This window comes from Radiomyces spectabilis, assembly GCF_025331425.1.
Source record: "Radiomyces spectabilis strain NRRL 2753 chromosome Unknown BYT42scaffold_11, whole genome shotgun sequence".
Classification (NCBI taxonomy): Eukaryota; Fungi; Mucoromycota; class Mucoromycetes; order Mucorales; family Radiomycetaceae; genus Radiomyces; species Radiomyces spectabilis.
In genome coordinates, this window is record NW_026251936.1 from 216789 (window position 1) to 237572 (window position 20784).

Sequence of the window (20784 nt, forward strand, 5' to 3'; positions counted from 1 at the left end):
TGGACCCCACCCATGTGTTTGCGACTGCAGTGTAAATCTCGAAACTCACCAACACTGTCACCTTTTACGCAAAAAAAAGGTGCTTGTAGAAGTGCCATGTGCCGTGACATTCCGTAAGCGCGCTTTGGAGGCTTCACTAGAGTAGGAAACCAGAAATTGAGTCCGTGAGACATAACAACGCCTTCCCCAGTCATATCATGGCTACACTGTCACCACCAGCATCGTATGTGCTACCATAACCCATGAAGGATGCACCCTAGAACTGCGGGTTGTGGAAGTCATTTTTTCTTATCTTCACCAGATCACGATGGATTTGAATATATTCATCGTATTAAAATTACCCAAGTCAGATGTCTCTATTGCAGAACCAGCAACAAAAAAAAACTCTAATTGTAAATTCAAATACAAATTGCTTCTTTGATCTCAAAGTTACCCATCATATTCATGTGTGTTATAAGATACAGTTCTTCGCGAGTTACTTCCAGACTATAGAATGACCCCATAAAATTTTCAACTGTGATAATCGAACAACTAACTTTGAGTGTCAATTTATGTGGTAGCATAGATCGAGGATTGATCGAATAGCATGTCGTACCTAATACAATGCCGAAGTTGACGAAGAGAGGACAAAATGATGTGGTATAACTCTTCCTGAGCTACGCTTTATTGGTCGTAGACCTAAAAATAATGAAAAGTTTTTCTAATCTGGGTAACTTCATATCTGTCTATGCTATTCTTTGTTTATCTATAGGTTTTTTTGTGGTCGTAAGGGTGGGTTAAGTTAGAAGAATCTTCTATACCATGGAACGGGAACCACATCCTTCGTCGGCCTCGGCATTTAAGAATTCGGGTGGGTATAGAGATCGACTCTCATCCGTTTTATATCAGAAATAATCGTTTCAAGCATACCCAATCCCTCTTTTCATCGTGGCTAAGACTGATATACCAGTTCAGGTCTTTCGTCTTCGTCATATAAAACGTCGCGGCTGAGAAGGTCTACCCGATTTCACCAGGAAAGGATCTGATAAATGGGTCATTTATCGCAGCGACGTCGTCAATTTTTAGGGGTGAGAATAGACCTGGATGTCAAGAACTTGAACTGAACCCTCCTCTGTCTGTGGATCCATCGCCTATTTCGCTTATTCCCACCCCATATAATAGGGATCTCAATGTATAAGTATTGGCGAATCGCTGGATCTTCACGATTAAGCTCGAACCATGCAGTGAGGGTAGTGCATTTGGTTGAGTTAAAAACAGTTTCCGCATCTGCACCTTCGTTGAAGTATATAACTTCAGAATCTGGTAGGTGGATTGCTAGGTTGATGAGCAGGGAATTCCTTGTGCACGGAATAGCCGAAAGTTCTCCTGCAATCTCGGGTGCGGAAACATAACGGGGCGTCAAGGAACTTTCGAACTTCATCATTGTCGGTAACCTCCACGCATGCGATAATGACCTTTGTATATGTTCTCGTGGACGTATTTCACGAGAATAGCCCAGGACGTCAAGAACTTGGACTGACTGGAGCGGAAACTCTCGTTGTTTCGGGCCTACTGGAAACTAAATTTTTCCAGAAGAAGAGGGGAGATCTCCAACCAGGTTTTGTGGACAAACGCTTCGAGTTGGGCCACATCTGCCAGTTCGCCACGTTTGCTACGAAGATTATGCGCAAGATAAGCCCAAAGATGCTCGATTGGATTGAGATCTGAGCTCTGTGCTGGCTAAAAATCGAAGCTCTTGACATCGCATCTCTTTTTCTTGTACCAGGTGACATAATTACCAGTATGGCACAGGAGCGCAATCGTCTTGGAAAATAATTCCTTTCCAGTCCTTTCGGTGAGCTCCTGGTACCAGGGAAGAAACCTGTTGGCTAGGCAGGCGACCTACTTTGTCTTGATCGACATTGTCAGTGAGAGTCACCAAAGGAAACCAACTCCGCCTTCCTAGAAGCATCCCCAACCATGATGTAGCCTTTAGCATACTTGTAGGTCGAACGTATGCTGCTCCAGGTACCTCTCGTTGGCTTTTCTGGTAACACGGATACAGCCATCGTTGCCGATCAGCCGGACTCGCGATTCGTCAGACCAGATCACAGACCTCCACTACTCAAAGGTCAAGTCGACCTTTTCTCTGTACCATTTCAGGAGGTTTGCCATTTGCTTGTCCGTGAGAGCAGGCTTACAGGCTGGAGAGTAAGACGCGAACCCAAGTTCCCTCCTTCTTCGGGTGAATGTGGGCCTTGACATCTGCATTCCCCTGGCAACGAAACGTTGATGTTGGAGCGTAATTGGTGGGAAGAGTGCAGAAACGGAAAACGCGCACCATCGCACTTTTTTGTACGCTCAGCGAACACTTTGGGTCTTCCTGAACACTGTCTGGGGGGTTTTCAACACCGTGTTGGTTTACAGTTTGACGATGTCTCTGCGTTGATGGAAACAGGGGATTCGACGTTATCTTGATTAATCCAGAGCGGGTTATCGCCATCCTTGTCCTAAATACACTTTGTTGGTAGGTTATTGGAGAGAATATAATTGATATGTCAAGACGACATTCATTTCTTCTCTCTGTTTTAACTGAATTATACTGTTCACTAATTTAAAAAGGCATGGTCTTATTTTTTATTTCGACACACTTTTTTTGTAATTCTCAAATTCCTACGGTGACTTAGTTGGACTAAAAGTGAATGCTTACATAGGGTTTCTAGAAGGCGGCGAACCTAGTTGTATTTTAATCTTTTTCTTGTCATGATATTATCAGATCGAGAACTTGTGGTAAACAATGCAAAATAAAAAAAAAAGACATCTTTTGAACTTTTGATAGATCCATATGTGCATCCCATTTGTCATTTAATAGATATTCAAAAACGACGGTTGCAAAGAATCACAGAAAAGGAAAAAAAAATGTCAGAGATGTATAACGACGGAGAGGGAGTAAAAGTTTGTGTCACAACAGTGAACACACACAAAACAGTGTTCCGCCTACAGCTGGTTCTTTGTCAGCCCCAATTCGATGGATAAGGGTATGCGGGGCGGAACTCGAATTCGGCTGCACCCCAGTGAGAAAATGATGGCTACCACCGATCTATTTAGTACGTTTCATTCTTTGCCTGCACTCCACGGCTTTCACCATGGCCAATAAAACGGAGAAGCAGCTACGAGAACTGGTCAAGGAATACAATGAGGATCTCAGTGGACGCAATACAACCGACAACGGGCCAGTAAAAGGCAATCTTGCTTCTGCCGACGATGATGGATCTACGGCTTCCAACGGACGAGAACATCGCAATGTGGTGTAAGTTGGACTTAAACCTGACAAAGCGTATAGTATTACGGAATTAAATACGGAATAATAGTGAGAAAGAGCCAAGACATATCCGAGAAGATCCAATTGCATTCATGCTAAACGTGGGACTTCATATACAAGGGACCGTGAGTTAACACTTTTTTGATCGATCCTTTGGTGTCTCTCTTTTGATACTTATAAATGGTCGTTTTTTTTTTTTTTTACTAGGGCTGGCGTGGGTACAAGTCATACATCGGCAACCGTATCTTGTATCCTGAATTTTCTTCGCGGATGAAGGACGCAGTTTTAAACAGTGCCCAGGGTAAGATTGCATGAATTGATTTATTAGATCGAAACAATTTTTTTTTTAATTTTAAACACATCGTTGGACGTTCACAGTGCAACAGGTCATCAATGAAATCGCCGAGCGACAAGCCCAACGATTGCAAAGTACACAAGCGCTGACAAAATCCTCCAAATTATCAGCCCAAGACATTGTTCGTCAACGACGCAAACAGCAGAAAGCTCTGAAACGAGAATTACAAGCCGTAGCCAAAGCCATTGCCGACAAAAGCATCGCTACCATGGACAGCATGCGTGTTGTCAGGTAATACCGAAACATGAGCGTTGTTAACCTGTAAACAGCAATTAACGGTGTATACTATTTTGTTCGACGTTCAATAGATTTTTTGCATTTACCGTGAACAACATTCTTGTTCGTTTATACCACCAAGGCATACATATTAAAGAAAGCGAATGGGTAGAGGTAGTATCCACAATCAATTTCAATTTCGCTTTTTCTGTCGTTGATTAACCATAGTGAATGTCTTTTTATAAAGCTCAAACGGGTAGCTCTACTTGCTCAGGAAAAGAAGCAATCGCTGATTTTGTTACCATCGCACAAATCCCATATTGACTATCTCGTTGTATCCTATCTCATGTTCCGTCTTGGTATGTGATTGAAAGCAGGCAGCATGCTCGCAATGATGTTATTAATCGTTCAACCTTAGGTCTACAAATTCCTCACATTGTGGCGGGCGATAACTTGAATCTGCCGATTGTCGGCAAAATCCTCAAGGGCTGCGGTGCCTTTTATATCCGAAGAGAGTGGGGTGACGATGTGTTGTACAAAACAATTTTGGAGGAATATGTTGCCACTTTATTATCCCAAGGCAGTAAGTTGCTTGTACGGCTGTGTCTGATACAGGCTGATGACTGACATCTGCACTCTGTTTAGTGAATTTTGAATGTTTTGTGGAAGGAACCCGCTCACGGTTAGGTAAAATAGAGAAACATCTCACTAGGGCTCCTCAATGATACTGAAAACGAGGCATTTATTAGGAAAACTACTGCAGCCAAAACTGGGTATCCTGAAAATTATCCTGGACGCCTTTGTTGACGGCCGCTTTTCAGACTGTCACATTGTGCCTATTTCACTGGGGTACGACAAGATCATCGAGACTTCAAGGTGAGTGACAATGACGCGCCGACATGTGCAAAATGAGAATCTGACGTGAGATGGTGATAAAAAAAGTTATGCCAACGAACTCTTGGGTAACCCCAAAGAGAAAGAAAGTCTATGGTAGGTAGAGCGAATGAGTGTGAAACAGCAGATTGTCTCTAATATTGCGTTGGTGCTGTTAGGGGCATTATTACAAACACTCGATTATTGCAACTTAAATGGGGCCGAGTCGATGGTAAATTCATTGCTTTCTACGCGACGACAACGAAGAAATAGTATCTAATCGTTGTCATATATGTTACTACGATACGTATGACACATAGTGCGTCTTGGAAAACCCTACTCACTCAAAGGATGGCTGGATGATCAGATCAAAATGCGAGGGTAACCATCAAATGAATCGAATCTCACTATCCACAAGGTTTTTTTTTTTATTAACGTCAACATTAGCCCGATGGATCTCACTAATACCGAACAGAAATCGATTTTATTAAAGTCACTAGGATATCGGTAAGTGAACCCATCGATCAAGGCGATTTTCACTGATACTAAATCTCGTGAATTGCTCCATAGAGTTCTTGCTGACATTGTAAGCCATCTCTTTGGCCAACTGTGTGAGATCATACCATCTCATTATCATACCTTTTTTTAGAATGCGGTATCAGTGGTCATGCCTTCGGCTCTGGTTGGGACGGTCATTTTGACGCTGAGAGGCCGTGGTGTGGGTCGCAGTGAGTTAATCCGGCGATTCAATTGGCTGCGGAAAGCGATTGAGGCCAAAGGGGGTCAAGTGTCGGAATTCCATGGCATGTCAACGGGTGCTATCGTCGATAGGTAGGAGGCTAATAACAGATCCAACAGGTTGATTAGATTTCAGCTAATGCCCTGGATTTAGAACGGTTCAAATCCACAAAGATTTGATTGGTGAACGGAAAGGCAAAGACATCTTGGAACCTACTTTTTATGGCATTGATCCATTCGAATTATCTTATTACAGAAATCAGGTCATTCATTTATTCGTTGAAGAAGGTAAGTGCTGCATAAAAAAAGAAGGGCAAGACGACAGCGGTTGAATTGTAATTCCTTGTTTCTTTTTTTTTTTTTGTTTTCTTTGTTTATGGGGAAAATTTCCTCGTGCTGCAGCCATTGTCTGTGCAGCTCTTTATACGAATGTCAAGAAAGGAGGGGGCAAGTCGCATCAACGCATGCAGTACGCTGCACTTTTGGAGGAAATCACATTCCTTTCTAGTCTCCTGAAGCTGGATATGATCTATAAGCCAGGAGGAGTGGAAAACAATACCCAACGAACCATTGACTGGCTAGCGGAACACCGAGTGATTCAAGTGGATGAAGAAGGTTACGTCGGTCTTTCAGATTACGAGCGACAATGTGGACGAGAAAATTATGGTAAGTGGGCAGGACAACATCAGAAAAGAACCATATAGAGAAAAAAATGTCAAGCCAAGGAAAAAAAAAACCAGACAATGAATTAACAAGTAATGTATTTTTGTTCCTTGGGTGGTAGATTTTCTTTGTTTCTTGATTTGGCCATTCATTGAATCGTATTGGTTGGCTGCTGTCAGTCTGTTCTCCTTAGCTCCGCCTAATGTGACAACGCAGAAAGAGCCAGTGTGGGTAGAAAGCAAGGTGTTTGCCAATCGAGTCCAAGCCTTGGGAAAAACCTTGTATTATCAAGGAGATCTGGTAAGTGTCCACTGACATCAATCGCTGTATTTGGAGATCAAAAAGGCTGATGATCGCTATTCTTGCAACGGAATAGAGTTATTTAGAGGCTGTCAATAAAGAGACATTGAGCAATGCATTTGTGCGATACGAGGAGCAACACATCTTGGTAAAGAGACGCCATGGATCTCCTAAACCGCGGTCGGAAGTATCGTTGGAACCCGCTTACGTTCCGGAGCGAATGAACGGGGTACTCATCCCCAGGGGCCATTTGTGGGAATTGGTTGAACGCATCGGTACATTTAGACGAGAAGGCAAAAATCGACGCGATAATGCAACAGGTACGTGCATCCAAAAACTTTGTGGTTTTCAAAAGCCCGGTTTTTTTTTTTTTTTTTGTCTCACAAATCACGGTCAATTATTTTAATTTAATTTTATATTGTATTGTATGATATGGTATTGTATTATGTGGGCCAACTAACCACCTGCGTTATAATAGTGAGCACCCGTGTTTTGCGGTTGGCGGATCTCCTTGGCGAAGATAATGCAGGTCTTTCCACGCAGCAGAAAACGCTGTTCAAGCGTTTAAGTTCTGAAAAATCCAGACTTTGAAAGTACACTTGGCAGAGTCCAAGTGCATGCATGGTATAAACTCATATATCCTTCCATGATTTGATTTAATTAGAGGAAAATGCATCTATTTCTAGCCGCGGTCATTGTCTCTTTTTTTTCTATAATAGGCATACAATGGGTCCTATCATGTAATAAAAAAAACAACTACAAGGGATGATGGTCGATATCGTGCAGCCAGGCAACGCACTGGACCTTTGCAATGCTTTTTTTGCTGGGTTTCGGCTATTGACATTCCTGCAATTCTATAGATCGTATGTTGACGCCGTTTGTTTGTTGAAAGAAAAAAAAAAAACTGGTTTTTCAACCTTATGGTCAAGTTTCCACACCGGTTATGTAGGTCCCTGTGGTTAGTGTATCCAGGAGATTCTCAGTCATCAAAAAAAAAAAAAAAGTAGGCAGCAAAAACTTTATTATACTTGAACGCAGCAATTGTATTGGAAAAACGTGCTGAATGCACTGGTGAGGAGCATCGTTTTTAGTTCAATCAGGCATTACTAGTGAGATAATTTTTTCAGCATGCAGTGTACATTGGTTTATCAAATACACGCATAGATAAAGTATCCGGTTTGTGTCATGATACCAGCAGCAAACAAGATGAAAAACGGATGGTATCCGGCTTTTGTATTATCGACTTTTTTGTTGATTTATTTCGGGGGGAGAGAATAATTGGGGGAGCTGGAAACTGCAGATGACGCGTACCTTTTTTTCTTTCATTCATTAAACGCTTCGTACCAATCGTTTGCGTGGAGTTTTGCCAAGTTTGTACGGCGATGGATTTTTTCCGTTAATCAATAAAAAAAAACAGGAGCCGAACTTTTTCGAAAAAGCTTCCATTACGCGCTTAAAAAGGTTTTGGCTCCTGCGGTACGTACGTGTACTAGGGATACAAACAAATCGCCTTGTGGATATGTTTTTCTTCTCAGGAGCTTTGTTCTCCTCACACTCATTTGCGGACAACAGGTATGCCTTTTTTGAACTAGATGCTTTTGCGTAAAAAAGCGGCTAAAAAAACCAACCCTTTCTCCATAGCCCAAATGATTTGCAATTCTAATAAAGGATCGAATGCTTCAGATGACTCTTTTTTTTTTTGTTATCTCCTGAAAACTTTAAATGCGAACTGGAAGACTTGGTGCAAAAAGGTGAGCAACCTTGCAGATTTACCCCACAAAAGCGATCATCAATATGGAGCACTGTGACACTTGGTTGTGGTTTAACAAATGATACTCTGGATTGAATGTCGTTGAGAAAAAAAATTCAAATAAATTTGTTCATTCATCTTCGTCCGGTGTTCTCTCTTTCTCTGATAGTTGAACCGAGTGCGCCCGAACCATTGTTTACAGGCGCATACCAATTTTTTTTTAACTAATCGACGATTCGACAAATTGTTTTTATATCGAGTTGCCCGTCCATCCTTTTTTGAACTTTCATTTATGCTGTCATCGTGACCCGAGGTTGCCTTTTTTAAACCAGACATCTCCTAGTTTGATTCTGTTTTATATATTTTTCGTCGTTATTTTACCAACCTTTCTTCTCTTTACTGTCATATTTCTTCTTACACTGTTTCACTAAATATGGCTAGTTATCTATATCAAGATCATCATAGTACGGTTAGCAGTACGGTTTCCCCTTGTTTGTCGTCGTCCAATGATGACATCGATTTCATGCTCTACAACTATCTAAAACCCCATTACCAGCGAACGGAATCCGTGTACGATCCTCATGTGGAAACAATCTTTACGGAAACCTCCAAGGGGGACGACATGTTCACCACGTTACGTCCGGATGCCAGGGTCCAGCTTCAACTCAACACTTTTTCTGATCTGCAATCGGCTCTTAGAGACATTGGCCATCTTGAACCCGTGGTCGAGCAAGAAGCAGCACGCACAGACACTCCCTATTATTCGCTCAGCCAAACCGGGGCCAAAGACCCTTCCTCCAAACGGAAAAAACGCAGATGCCATGCCACATGGTCAACCGAGGAAGATTTGGCGCATCTGCACAGCACAGACTTTCAAGTTCCGTCGTCGGTCAAGCTGACCATTGAAAGTTCCCACATGCTCGAAAGTCTCATGCATCGCGCGGTATCCCACTGGTGCTGCATAGGGTTCAAAGTCGCTCCTGTGAGCTTGGATCTTATCCGAAATTGGCACTGCGCTCCACCCACCATTGCTTACTGCGTCGCCTCCATCAGTCTCGTTACCTTTTTGGATCACGATGCCGGCCAGTCATTTGTAAAAGAAGCGGCCATGGTGTTTTACGAACAAGCGCGACAGAAAATGGATGATGTACTCTTTGATGATATGGAACCGCTGATTATTCAATCCTACTTTTGTCTCAGCTACACTTCCAACCTCTTGCGGTTATACGAGCAACAACGTACGTGGGGCGGCTTGGCCTCAATTGCTCTGCAACAACGGGTACGAGAAACCGCAAACCGAGGTCCCATGGACGAATCCACCATGCAATGCTGGTTCCGTTGGTATTACGTTGACGCATGGATGTCGCTGACTTTGAATAGGGAGTGCCTGTTACCCGACAAGGCAATGATAGACATCACGCAACCTTCCCACTACCGGTCGCCGGCCGTCACGACTTCATTCACATCCAACCCTGTCAGCAACAATGTCTACCAGTTTGCCGCATTGACGCAATACATGCGACGATATATTCGCGCCATGCAATCCGGCGCCATCTTTGCACAGCATAACGGCGAATTACAACCTTCACAGGACTACTGGACAATTACTCGGGAACTCAAAGACTGGTACAACCGGCAGCTGATGGTGAGCTCTCAACGGGTGCCCGAACGAACGCCGAGTTTCTGCCCTGGAGTCGATGTCCATTTACATTTATGTTATAATGCAGTGCGACTGGTCGTACTGTATCAATTTCTTCAACCGCACCATCCGCCACCCAAAGATATTCTCATTGATTGTTTGGAAACCATTTTAGCCGTATTTCAAGCTCTACAGCATCTCAAAGACATTGGATGCGATCAAAGCACTTATCATCACATGTTTTTTGCCATTCACAATACCGCCAAACGCATCTATCAGTATGGAGACGATGACACCACGGCGACATTCCGTGCTTATGCCCGAGATCAGTTACGCATGAACTTGGTCCTACTTCGTGGTACGCAGGCGTACGTCAACGATGTGTTCAAGATGCGATTTTATGCCGCCCGTATCGAAGAGCAATTCCAGCACCTTGGCATTCCACTGGACGGGTGGAGTGGCTACGAAAACGGTAGTGACCACCACCAAGCACACACTCTTCCCGGTACCTTTGTCTTCCGATTACAACCTCTTTCGCATAAATCTTACACCAAGCAACGCTCTACCAAACGCAATCCTTTACCGGCCACACTGCCTGTGCATCATTCCCATCCTTGTAATCAACTTGTAGGCACATGGTAGCCTCATAATAGATGAGGTTTTGTTTTTTTAGGGTCTTTATTCATTCGTTTATTGCTGCAATTTTTATAATCGCATTTTTTTATGCGCATTCGTTATTTATTTTTTTTTAAGTTAAAAAAAGTTAGCCATTATCGTTTGAATCTTTATTGCAACTTATTATGAGCAGCGAAGACAAAAAAAAAGTCTTCATTTTTTTATTGAATAAAAGCTATATGATCGCTTACTTATGTCTTGCAAAAATCAGGATGGGTTCCGTTTTTATGTTTCATCATTGGCTGTGTAGCGTAGGTGATAAACATAAGAGTTCCAGAATGATCGGCCAAAATTACAGAAAGCTTAATAATACAGGTGCAGATACCATAACACAATAAAAAGCCATCGTGCTTAATTGATGGAGAGACAAAAAAAAAAAAAGGAATACCGTTCCATCAATATAAATATCTGGTGCGCTACGCAGCATCGTTTTCCGGCATCAAATAAAAATAGCACGGTCCGACATGGGCAAGTGGAAGGGCGAAAAGGCTTGCATTGAAAAATGTTGCACGATGCAAACAACTGAACGATGATCTGCTATTGATTGCAAAGGCTATATGCTGTAAAATAAATATCAACGCCGTACGATGCATTACCGCATTTCCTATTTTCGTTTGATGTTGAAAATACGTTGTTGTTTCTATTATTATCTCGACTTATTGTTTGGTGACTGATCGACCACTTTGATGGTGAAATATGATCCTGGATTGAGTCCAAACTATCATCTTTTACCTCAACCTTTGACATTACAGATAGCCTATCATGTTTTGAAACGACTGGAGTTTTTGGTATAGATAAATAGACTCTGTGTTTATTTTTTTCTTCTTCAGTAAAAGAAAGTGTTCAACTAATTTTGGGGTTGTTACGTACATAAGGATAAATGAGAGAAATGGTATCGATTGAAATAGATGAAACAGGAATGAAGGGGTTGGGTGATAAGAAGTGTAAATGAGAGTAAAGGTGAGACAGAATGAAAGAATGAGAGCGAAGGTGAGACAAAAAAAGGGGGACGCGAAAGAAGCTGACGTTACGCAAAATAAGGGACGGAAGATCAATGGATCATCTGTTTGAACCCCCTTATTTTGGGAAAAGAATAACCGTCAGAGAAAAAAAAAAGAGATGGTATAAAATGAACGTCTCTGGAAAATGAATGGAATGGGATAGTAAATAAAGAGAGAGAAAAAATATACACATCGTGCTTCATCAAGAACAACGATGAACAGACCAAAAAAGAGAGAGGAACAATAAATAATGGAAAACGGAAAACAAAAATGAGCGGCAAGGACTTTGTACAAAGAAAGGCAATAGAATGACAAGCACTGGAAAAAAAAGAGCTAAATAATGCATCGAAGCGTCACCTTTTCCACTCGGGACCATTTAGTTTGCATCAAATGCGCCAAATCTTGTTGCTTAGAGATCAAACTGGCGCCACTTTCCTGGTGACGAGCGTAGTGAGTGGAAGCGGAAGACCGAGCATCGTTGAACAACAGCACAAAGTTTTTCTGCAATTGAATGGCCCCCATACTTGGATCCGAGAATTTCTGAACAATGCGAGTACGCAACTCGTCCAATGAGATACAGCGAGACACTTGGATCACTATGATATTATCAAAATCATAAATGACTTTGAGTTTAATCATGCGCAACGTGGGCGAAATGGTAGGACTGGGGGTCGCACTGGTAGCAAAAGTACTTTGACTGGCTCGACTACGGCAACTGCTGATGCTACTGCTCTTGCTTCGCTTGCTGCTCTTACTGCTGGTCGTGCTCATACTGCTGCTGGTCATTGGAATGGGTGGTTCCGTCATGGCGTATGTACGTTCTCTGATGGATCGTTTGGCAAGCACAGGGGTCGATTGCGATGGCACGGGTCGAGGGGCGACGGTGGGGGTGGGTGGCATCGGTGGCGGTGGGGGTGGAATAAACCGTGAAGACGTCCAGGGCATAATCTTGTTGGCCGCTTGCGTACACAACGACGACAAACTTGCAGACGGTGTCAGCGCGGCAGGTGGTTTCGGTCGGAAGGAAGTGTATCGCAACCGTTTCCATCGTGACGATGATGATGATGGCAACAATTTGTCTTCCCCTGAAGAAATTTCCAAGGACATTTCATGCTTCAGCAAGGACGAGCCGAGGTCCGGATTTGCCGTGAGACGAAGATCGGCAGCGGACAGCTGAAGAAGATCGGGCTGCGACAAGCTTTTATGCATGGCACGACCGCCGGTTTGGATAGATTTGAGATCGTAAGCGGAGCATGATCGGACCAAGCGTTGCCGATCCTTGGGCATTAGCTCACGGAGTGGCGAAGGAGGAGGGGATCGAGTGATGATTTGATTGTCACGTAACACCTGTTCTTCCGTGTCGGCTTTCTGTTGACCAAAGAATTCCAAAACGACCAAAGACTGGGTAATGAACGATGGTAATTTGAAAAGGGTTTGCACAAATTTGTCCAACTCGGTACGTCGTTGCACGTGCAATTGTTTGTTCGGAAGCAAATTGAAGCGACTTTTGATTTTCGGAAGTACAATAGGAGCATTGTTATTGCGCCACTGCGAACCGGCACGACGAGCCATGTTGTTCAATTTGGACGAAGTAAAAGTGTCGTGGAGCAATTGGGCGAAATGGGTGAAATCCTCATAACGTCGAGCAATCGTATACGGTTGACGTGCGATGGATTGGGGGTTGGGACGGCCAGGCACCATGCGAATATCGCTCGGTTGAGGATCGACTTGAATAATATACCACATTTTTTGATCATTGCGTCTTTCGAAACAGACAACAGTGGCATGGTGAATGGCCGGTGCTAATTTTACACCGGACGATGACGATTTTTTCATCAACAATGACGAACTGGATCTTGCTGAAAATAGTGGAGGAGGCATCGACGAGCTGGTGAATAATGAAAAACAAAAAGAAAGGACTTGCTTGCTGCAGCTAAACGCAGAAAAAAAATTGTGCGAAACTAAAAAAAGAAAGAAGCTATAAAGAATAAAGAAACTCAAGTTGGTTTCTTTTATGGTTTTTTTATTATTCTTTGTGATTATAATTTTGATTGGGTTATTAAATTACTGGGGGGACTGGGAGATAAAAAAAAACCGTAGCCAAAGCGAAATAAGGAGACGGGTGTGTGATGGTCTTATCCACTTGGACTGTTCAAGTGGGGGGAGGGGATGGGGAGAGAGAGAATGGGAGCAATAAGATAATTTAAATAAGAGAAAAAAAGGATGACCAAAAAAGAAAAGTGTCGGGCCTGTATAGGCTTCAACTGCATTCCAGCTGAGCTCACATATAGATTCGTACCTATTAAGCAAAGATAACATTCCATGTCATTGCCACCCATGGTAGTGACGCTAGCGATCGACATGGTTATGATATTCTTGCCACGAGAAACGGGCCTATTCAACCGTCTCCCCAACTCTGCCTCAGTCACTCTTTCCTTTAGCTACTCTTTCTCTGCTTTTTTCTTGTATCATGGATTTTGCGATCATCGTTCCAGACCCTTTATGCTTTTGTTCAAGTAAAAAAAAAAAAAAAAAATGGATTTTTTTTTCGTTTCCCTTTTTTTGCATGTTGATAGAGTAGAAAAAAAAAATCCACCAAAAAAGAAAATCCCATAAAAAGAGGTTTGAATATGAGTATAGCACACACATGTGCATGCATCCTGCATCACGCCGATTGACAGCACTCTATTTTACAAGCAGAACTACGGTTCTTTTCTATACAAATTATTTTAGTTTCTATGAAATTTTCATGTCTTGCTTTTAACAATGGGATAGCATCCAACATGCAACATCCGTTCGGTGCAGGCAGTTTCATTTCATGTATCCGTGTTTCTTTTTTCTTCCTCCTTTCATCTGGATAGTTTGTTTTGCTGTGCCCATAGAAATTCTAGGTTCCACTTTTTTTTTTTTTGGCAAAGATCGCCTGAATTTTCAAGTAGGTTAGTGTCAAGGAAACCGATCGATCCACGCTTATATTAACTTATTGCCATGATTTCTGTTTATCATTTCCTACAATTTTTTTTGACCTGGTGGGATGCCCCTGGTATGCGAGCGTCGGCCGCATGGTTCAAAATGAGACGTATTTTTATTAATTTAGAATAGCGTCAGTGTTTTTTACTGCGTGACACAAAGTGGTAAAGCCATGGCAAAGGTAAGAAAAATAAAGATTGAGGGATATTTCTACTCCTTCAATTGACACAGATATAGACAGTCGAGATACGCTGCATGCAAACGACTCCATGAATGACTTGAACCAAATTAAGCAAAAAAAAAAAAAAAAAAAAAAAAAAAGGTGTCTTTTCCTTCTTCCATTATCTGTCATGACGATGTTAATGAGATAGACTCGTGCTTTAAGGGACACGGAGACGAAGGAAGAAGAAAAAAAGAACAACAGTACGGTGGATAACCATGAACGTGTGCGATTTTTCCTATGGGTACGTCGGGCATCCGGTCAGGAAAAAAATTGAATGGTCAACCGAACCGTGATAAAGCGAGCTTTTCCTGTTGACATGCATTTTCAAGACGCCATTTCAAATACCGATCGATGATCCTTGGCTTAGCCTACGAGACTATGGAATGCAGGGTTGGCTTTCATAAAGGACCTGATATTCAATTGATCTTGCTTTGCTGTGTCGCACTCGAACAAAAAAAACAACAACCAATTATGGATTATTTTGAACGTTTTCAATCCATTCACTGTCGGGAAATCGATTTCTTCCCATGTCAGTTGTTGGTGTTCACACACATGACAAATTGTTGACAGCGAAATAATCAACTCTCTGAACCAACTTTACCTTTTGCCATGGTTGCTGCTTTATCTGCCATGATTACATTTGCTTTGGAGGTGTGTCTGTGTGTGTGGAAGGTGAGAGGGTGGCACACTTACTTTTGTTGCTGCGGGATGATTCTCACAGTCATGATATGCGCGTCTGTCACCGGGGAACGGACGACATCTTATAACTGGCAATCAATACTTTTTGATATTGGTTTATTACCCAGATAACATTTACCCCGATAGCTCGCTTGCATTATTGAGTAAAGTGTCTTGACATTAGTATCAAGAACATGGCAAAAGTTGCGTCTCATACACTAATGACCAACGGCCGATTTAGCAGAATAATTGGAGTTAATGCGTTGTCGATACAACATATCACACGGTTACATTTTTGGAAGGAAGGAGTGGCTTGTTCCTTCTCAGAATGGCAGCCATCCATCGGGGTTTAGAAAAGAGGCCCAGTGGTAGAAAAAAATGGCTGGGCACAGAATGCCCCGTTTTCCTTCTCCTTCCAACTAGTCGTGCGTGTCATGATGATTGAAGCGACCTTGTCCTGTTCAGCCAATACCCGACCATGCGATAATTACTGGACAAACTGCATCAATATCATATTAGGACTGTTGGGTAAGCTTGTCAAGTCCACGTCTTTTTGTTTTTTTCGTGTTGCTCGATTCAGGGAGTGCATCTGGGCAAGATCTGATTTTGGGTTTGTTCCCTTTTCTTTTTCCAGAGGATAGCATCTTGCGCAGCGAGGAACGGCCTCACAGTCGCTTAACCGATCATACCATCCATCCGAAACAAACCCCTATTCACGGTAAGTGGCAAGGGGATAAAAAAAAGAACTCTATTTCTGACCGAGTTGCACCTCAACCTCTAGCTTGCTGGCAATTGCCATACCCTTCAACACTTTCATCCACGACAGGCGTTAAACGTAAACGACGATCACCGGTCAAAGAACGCGAACGAAAATTGCAACGATTCTCTTCGGCGGTGGGGTTCTTGTCGCCTCCTTCGTTCGCTGATACCAATGCTGCGCATGACGATCTTTCCGATCCGCCCTCGGTGATCGGGGCTCACAGTCCACTTCGCAAACCGTTCCGTCGCTCCTTATATGCCAATCGTTTCATTAGAGACTCAGGAGCAGAATCACCTCGAATGCGCCAGTTATCCTCACACTATACCACGATGGATCTAGATCAATGGCTCGCATTGCAAGCGCAACTCCAGAATCAGAGCGTGTTGCAATACAAGCAAATCTTCTTTGAAAAACAAATGCAGCTTCAATATTACCTTCAGCAACTATATTCTGTCACGGATTACATCAATGGTGATGCGGATCAACAATTCCAAGATGTCAAACGTCTCCTCATACGGATAGCCGAAATCGTCAATGATCTGAGCGGTGACCGTTCAAGATCGTTTTCTGTAAGTTTGGCGCGACAAAGCATGAACACGCTTGTTCTTTTTATCGATTCCATTTACATGAACTAACAATGCCCTACAATTTGGTATGAATTAGAATATTATTCCCGAATGGCACAAGGTCGAAGATCGAGTTGAGAAATTAGCCTCCTATGTACAGGTAAGCAAATCGAGGCAGCGTCCGTACCGTGCATGCATGCATGAATTCGTCTTTGTTTTCTTCTCTTGCTTACAGTAGGCCTTTTTTTTGCATTAGGCTATAGAAGATATGCGCCGATTTGTCACGGAAATCATGCCTCGAACCAATGATCTACTCCATGATATTCAGCAATTACAAGCGTTTCTCGATCTTCGTGTCAAAATGTACGATAAAAACTTGGCCGAAAATGGTCAGGCATGGAAAGCTTTGGGCATGATGGTCGATGATCAACTCATTGCCACGGCCAAAGAATGGATTTACCGCATCGCGCTTACTTTGCTGGAAGATATCTATACAGAGCATGGAAAACAACGGGTGTCACCGGTGCAAGACGAGCAGGTAAGGGTTTTTTTTTTTTATAAATCGTTTTGTCCATGAGCAAAGACTAAAAAAGGGCCTGTTTTTCTTTCATGTAGATGATGGATTGTCTTCTTCACGGACTTGAATTCGTGGGTTCAGCGATGCAATTCATTGGCGTTTCATCGGTTGAAATCACGTACCGATGTCAGATACTTGCAGATGTGTATTTACAGTGGATCTCGAAAGCGCTGGAAACATTGAATAACACATCACGAAAAGAAATCGATTCACCTTGTTTACCCAAACTCTCGATCAATAGTAAATCCATGCGACCGGATTTACGATTAATGCATTTAATGGAACATACCTCTCGATTACTGACGGCGCTCCAATGGGTTCGCGACATCCGTGAAACCCACTTTGACAGTCCCGCATGTGTACCGCAAATTACGGCGACGCTGGTTGAAATTTGCATACGAGCATTATCGGTTGTGGAGACAATCAAGAATGCAGGAGGACACGGTTCAAATTATGCAGCCTCGAAACGGACCAATATTATGGCGGACCCTCAAGTGATTATCATGCATATGGAAGGCTCCATTCTAGCCTTTGCAGAAAAAGTTATTTTACTATCAAAGGAACAAACCACTTTTCATCATCCTAGTGTTCAGGTAATATTCCTTGGCTGATTCAAGTGACATGGTGGTGATGTGGCACAATGGTATATTCACTCTGTTCTCCTATAGCGTCTCCGTTCACGATTAGAAGACATTGAATCCATGCTTTAAACATTCATGTGTTTGTCGAAAACGACTGTTCAAGGGAAACTACTCACTATGCATATTTTCTTTTCCTTCTTTCTTTTTCCTGTTACACTACACAAGATCAACCCGTCGCTTTCTCCTCATTGTTTTCTCTGGAAAAAAAAGGCCCTGTTCTGCAATCAATAAAAATCAGCCCGGACGACATGTCAATCACGAAAAATTCTTGCTCTTTGCATAGGTTGGCGTTTCCGTTCATTTTATTTACAACACAACTGCCACCCGAGATGAATAAAGTCTATACAGAATGTCTGTTTTACCTTTGATAACGTCAAATCATGCAGTGATCATGCTCCTAAAAAAATAGTGAGCGATGAAAGAGAGAAAGAGATGTCGTCGAGAAATTTTCTTGACTGTAATTTTGAGGTTTTTTTTCTTTTGCCAACGTGGACCTCTCTTTCTTGACATTCGCGCCATTTTGATGAGTGCTGAAGCATTACCTTTTGTTCATTACTATTGTGCGTGTCCCGATCTTGCTGTGAATGTGGATGTACGACGAGGACGGAAAGATGCGGCATTAGACGACACTTCTTTGGCCCATGTTTCAGTGAAAGATACCACTCAAATGTCACTGCAAGACTTTGACGGTTCGGCAGCAACGACAGTTCATCGTCTACTTTCGTCGCAAGCCGCCAATTACCTATACCCATTGTCGCGTCTCTACTTTTGTGAAGATTGCCATCAAATACGGTGTCCTTCGTGTGTTCAAGACGAGATCGTATCGTACTATTGTCCGAACTGTCTATTCGAAGTAAGCTCTCCATGACCAGGCACGCGCGTGATGATGGTCCAATCCGATAACAGTTGCTCAATCTTGCCACGGGCTAGGTTCCTACAGCTAGTGTGAAAAGCGAGAAGAACAGGTAAACGAGTTTTGGGATACCTTTAGTGTTGGTTCAGTTTCTGATGAACCTTTTGCGGGTAGATGTGCTCGCAACTGCTTTCAATGTCCTATTTGTCAGAATATGCTGTCGGTGATGGCGTCCCAGGAATCGCCGCAGTCCGTGGCCTCGGCCGGTCCCTACTTTTTGGCTTGCAACGTTTGCCGCTGGAACTCGCAGGAAATTGGCATGACCTTTGAAAAGCCCACCAGTCTAGCACGTACGTACGAATTCAAGTCAACGGCATGGTTAGAAATCATCTCGATAACCCTTTTTTTTTTTTGATTCACAGTCCAGCTACAAAAAAACGAAGAAACATTGCCGGATGCCAAAGAGTTTGATCAACTGAAAGAACATTTCGAAAAGCATTTAAGGGTCAATTCGCCGCCTACCTTACCCAGCAACTTTCTTTCCTTTTCCACCTCGGGCGCTTTCAATAAAATTATGGGCAATCAATTCGGTGATCAGGTGCAAAGCGACGACGTGAGTTCCTACGAGCCATCGGTCCAAGTCCCTGACGATAGCATGAAGGTTCTGGAAACGATCACCACCATGCGCAGCGTAGATCCAGGTAAGATAGCTTTCTCTTTTCTACCGAGGTTGCTGATCTTTTTGATTAACTGGTACGAATTAGTGTCCACGTTACCGCAGCGGTTTGTGCAAGTCCATGATCAGCCGTACCAATTAAAGTGAGTTCTTTGCTGTTTGTGGGTGGCCAAAAAAAAAAAAGATCCGTAATGCTAATGTGTCGTCCATTTTTCTCAGTAAAATTAATCCACAACGAGTGCATTTGTGTATCAAACAATCGAAACGATGCCGTACATGTCGTCATATTCTCATTAAACCCGAGCAGAAAGCTCAAGCGACACGATTCAAGATCAAACTTGTTGCCATGTGAGGATCGAAATTTGATGCTTCAAAGCTAGTAGAATGTCTTATCGTTGTGCATGATCTAGGAATTATGTACCGAATATTACGCTTGTTAAACTGCCAAAGAAGACGGGTTGGCCCTTGCAACGAGGTATTCCTACTCAGTTTGTCATCAAGTTTATCAATCCCCTGTACGAAGAAATGAGTGTGACGCTGGCCACACCTCAAATCCGAAAATCAGCCAACGCCGATCGCACTTCAGAAGACACCGCCACCAAGATTCATGGCAAGGTAAAATTATCGAGCGGTCATAGCCCACCGTATTTTCCATAGACTTATTCCATCGCCTTTATTCCCCTCGGCAGGTGACCATTCTTTCACCTCACTTTACAATTGGCGCTTACAATGAAACCATTGAGTATGACGATGAGATGTATCCCAGTGGTTCCAGTCTTCGTGGTCGTACGACGGGCCCTTTGGGAGGCACCGCTGGTCTGGCATCAGCGTATGTGGATGGCGTTTACGAAAAACGCAATAATTATACCAGCATTATTGTGGAAGTGATACCAGAAAAGACGGGCGAATTCAAGGTAAAAAATCGATAGCATCTCACGGTTGACTTGTATCATCTTATTTGCTTTGTATCCCCTTTTGCAGTTCCCGCTCCTCGTCACCTATAACTATAAATCCGATGAAGATCGTATGGACGCCTCGTCGGCTGATATTGATGAAGACGACGTGGACGAGACAGACGGTAATAGCCATACGGCCGATGGGACTAAGAAAGGTAGCTCCATACGCATGGATGATGATCGCATCAAAAGCTATTCCTTCTGGTGTCTTATTGGACTGGGGCATGTCTCCAGTGATGCCGATCAAAAACGGACAGGTGGACAATAAAAAAAATTCTTATGCAAAAACGATTCTCGTCATTACCGGATATACGAGTGGGGGAGGAAACGGGCAAAAGTATAGCAGAAAAAAGTGGCAGTGAAATGTCTTTTT

General features: G+C 42.9%; 7 protein-coding genes across 7 annotated transcripts; 4 read left to right on the forward strand and 3 right to left on the reverse strand.

The window, feature by feature from the left end:
• Nucleotides 1–642: 642 nt before the first annotated feature.
• BYT42DRAFT_66281 (uncharacterized protein) lies at nt 643–1800 on the reverse strand. Its single transcript, XM_051572780.1, has one exon. The coding sequence runs from the start codon at nt 1421–1423 to the stop codon at nt 1055–1057; it is 369 nt and encodes a 122-aa protein (XP_051420392.1). The 5' UTR covers nt 1424–1800; the 3' UTR covers nt 643–1054.
• On the reverse strand, nt 1447–2077 carry BYT42DRAFT_66425 (uncharacterized protein). Its single transcript, XM_051572782.1, has 2 exons — nt 1779–2077; nt 1447–1719 (listed from the first exon to the last, which is right to left on the reverse strand). Exons 1-2 carry the CDS (start codon nt 1976–1978, stop codon nt 1503–1505), a joined length of 417 nt encoding a protein of 138 aa, XP_051420393.1. The 5' UTR covers nt 1979–2077; the 3' UTR covers nt 1447–1502.
• An 820-nt stretch (nt 2078–2897) lies between these two features.
• Nucleotides 2898–7124, forward strand: BYT42DRAFT_622292 (uncharacterized protein). The gene is made up of 19 exons (XM_051572378.1): nt 2898–3289; nt 3351–3426; nt 3509–3602; nt 3680–3887; nt 3965–4046; nt 4120–4231; nt 4291–4455; nt 4518–4559; nt 4622–4748; nt 4815–4862; nt 4925–4977; nt 5066–5126; nt 5193–5252; nt 5316–5331; nt 5395–5576; nt 5638–5771; nt 5886–6149; nt 6268–6446; nt 6523–7124. The coding sequence occupies exons 1-19, from the start codon at nt 3126–3128 to the stop codon at nt 6850–6852; spliced, it is 2397 nt and encodes a 798-aa protein (XP_051420394.1). The 5' UTR covers nt 2898–3125; the 3' UTR covers nt 6853–7124.
• Nucleotides 7125–8350: 1226 nt separating this feature from the next.
• BYT42DRAFT_580082 (uncharacterized protein) lies at nt 8351–10685 on the forward strand. The gene has a single exon (XM_051569463.1). It carries the CDS (start codon nt 8630–8632, stop codon nt 10475–10477), a length of 1848 nt encoding a protein of 615 aa, XP_051420395.1. The 5' UTR covers nt 8351–8629; the 3' UTR covers nt 10478–10685.
• Nucleotides 10686–11844: 1159 nt separating this feature from the next.
• Nucleotides 11845–13347, reverse strand: BYT42DRAFT_501383 (uncharacterized protein; the record flags this gene model as incomplete). The annotated part of the gene is made up of 3 exons (XM_051564763.1): nt 11845–12226; nt 12446–12596; nt 12888–13347. The coding sequence occupies 3 exons, from the start codon at nt 13345–13347 to the stop codon at nt 11845–11847; spliced, it is 993 nt and encodes a 330-aa protein (XP_051420396.1).
• A 3408-nt stretch (nt 13348–16755) lies between these two features.
• Nucleotides 16756–18299, forward strand: BYT42DRAFT_66516 (uncharacterized protein). Its single transcript, XM_051572783.1, has 3 exons — nt 16756–16868; nt 16965–17246; nt 17324–18299. Exons 2-3 carry the CDS (start codon nt 16977–16979, stop codon nt 17894–17896), a joined length of 843 nt encoding a protein of 280 aa, XP_051420397.1. The 5' UTR covers nt 16756–16868; nt 16965–16976; the 3' UTR covers nt 17897–18299.
• A 95-nt stretch (nt 18300–18394) lies between these two features.
• BYT42DRAFT_580090 (dynactin p62 family-domain-containing protein) lies at nt 18395–20703 on the forward strand. Its single transcript, XM_051569464.1, has 9 exons — nt 18395–18779; nt 18857–18891; nt 18954–19129; nt 19202–19480; nt 19544–19598; nt 19675–19803; nt 19866–20070; nt 20145–20369; nt 20437–20703. The coding sequence occupies exons 1-9, from the start codon at nt 18450–18452 to the stop codon at nt 20677–20679; spliced, it is 1677 nt and encodes a 558-aa protein (XP_051420398.1). The 5' UTR covers nt 18395–18449; the 3' UTR covers nt 20680–20703.
• Nucleotides 20704–20784: the final 81 nt, after the last annotated feature.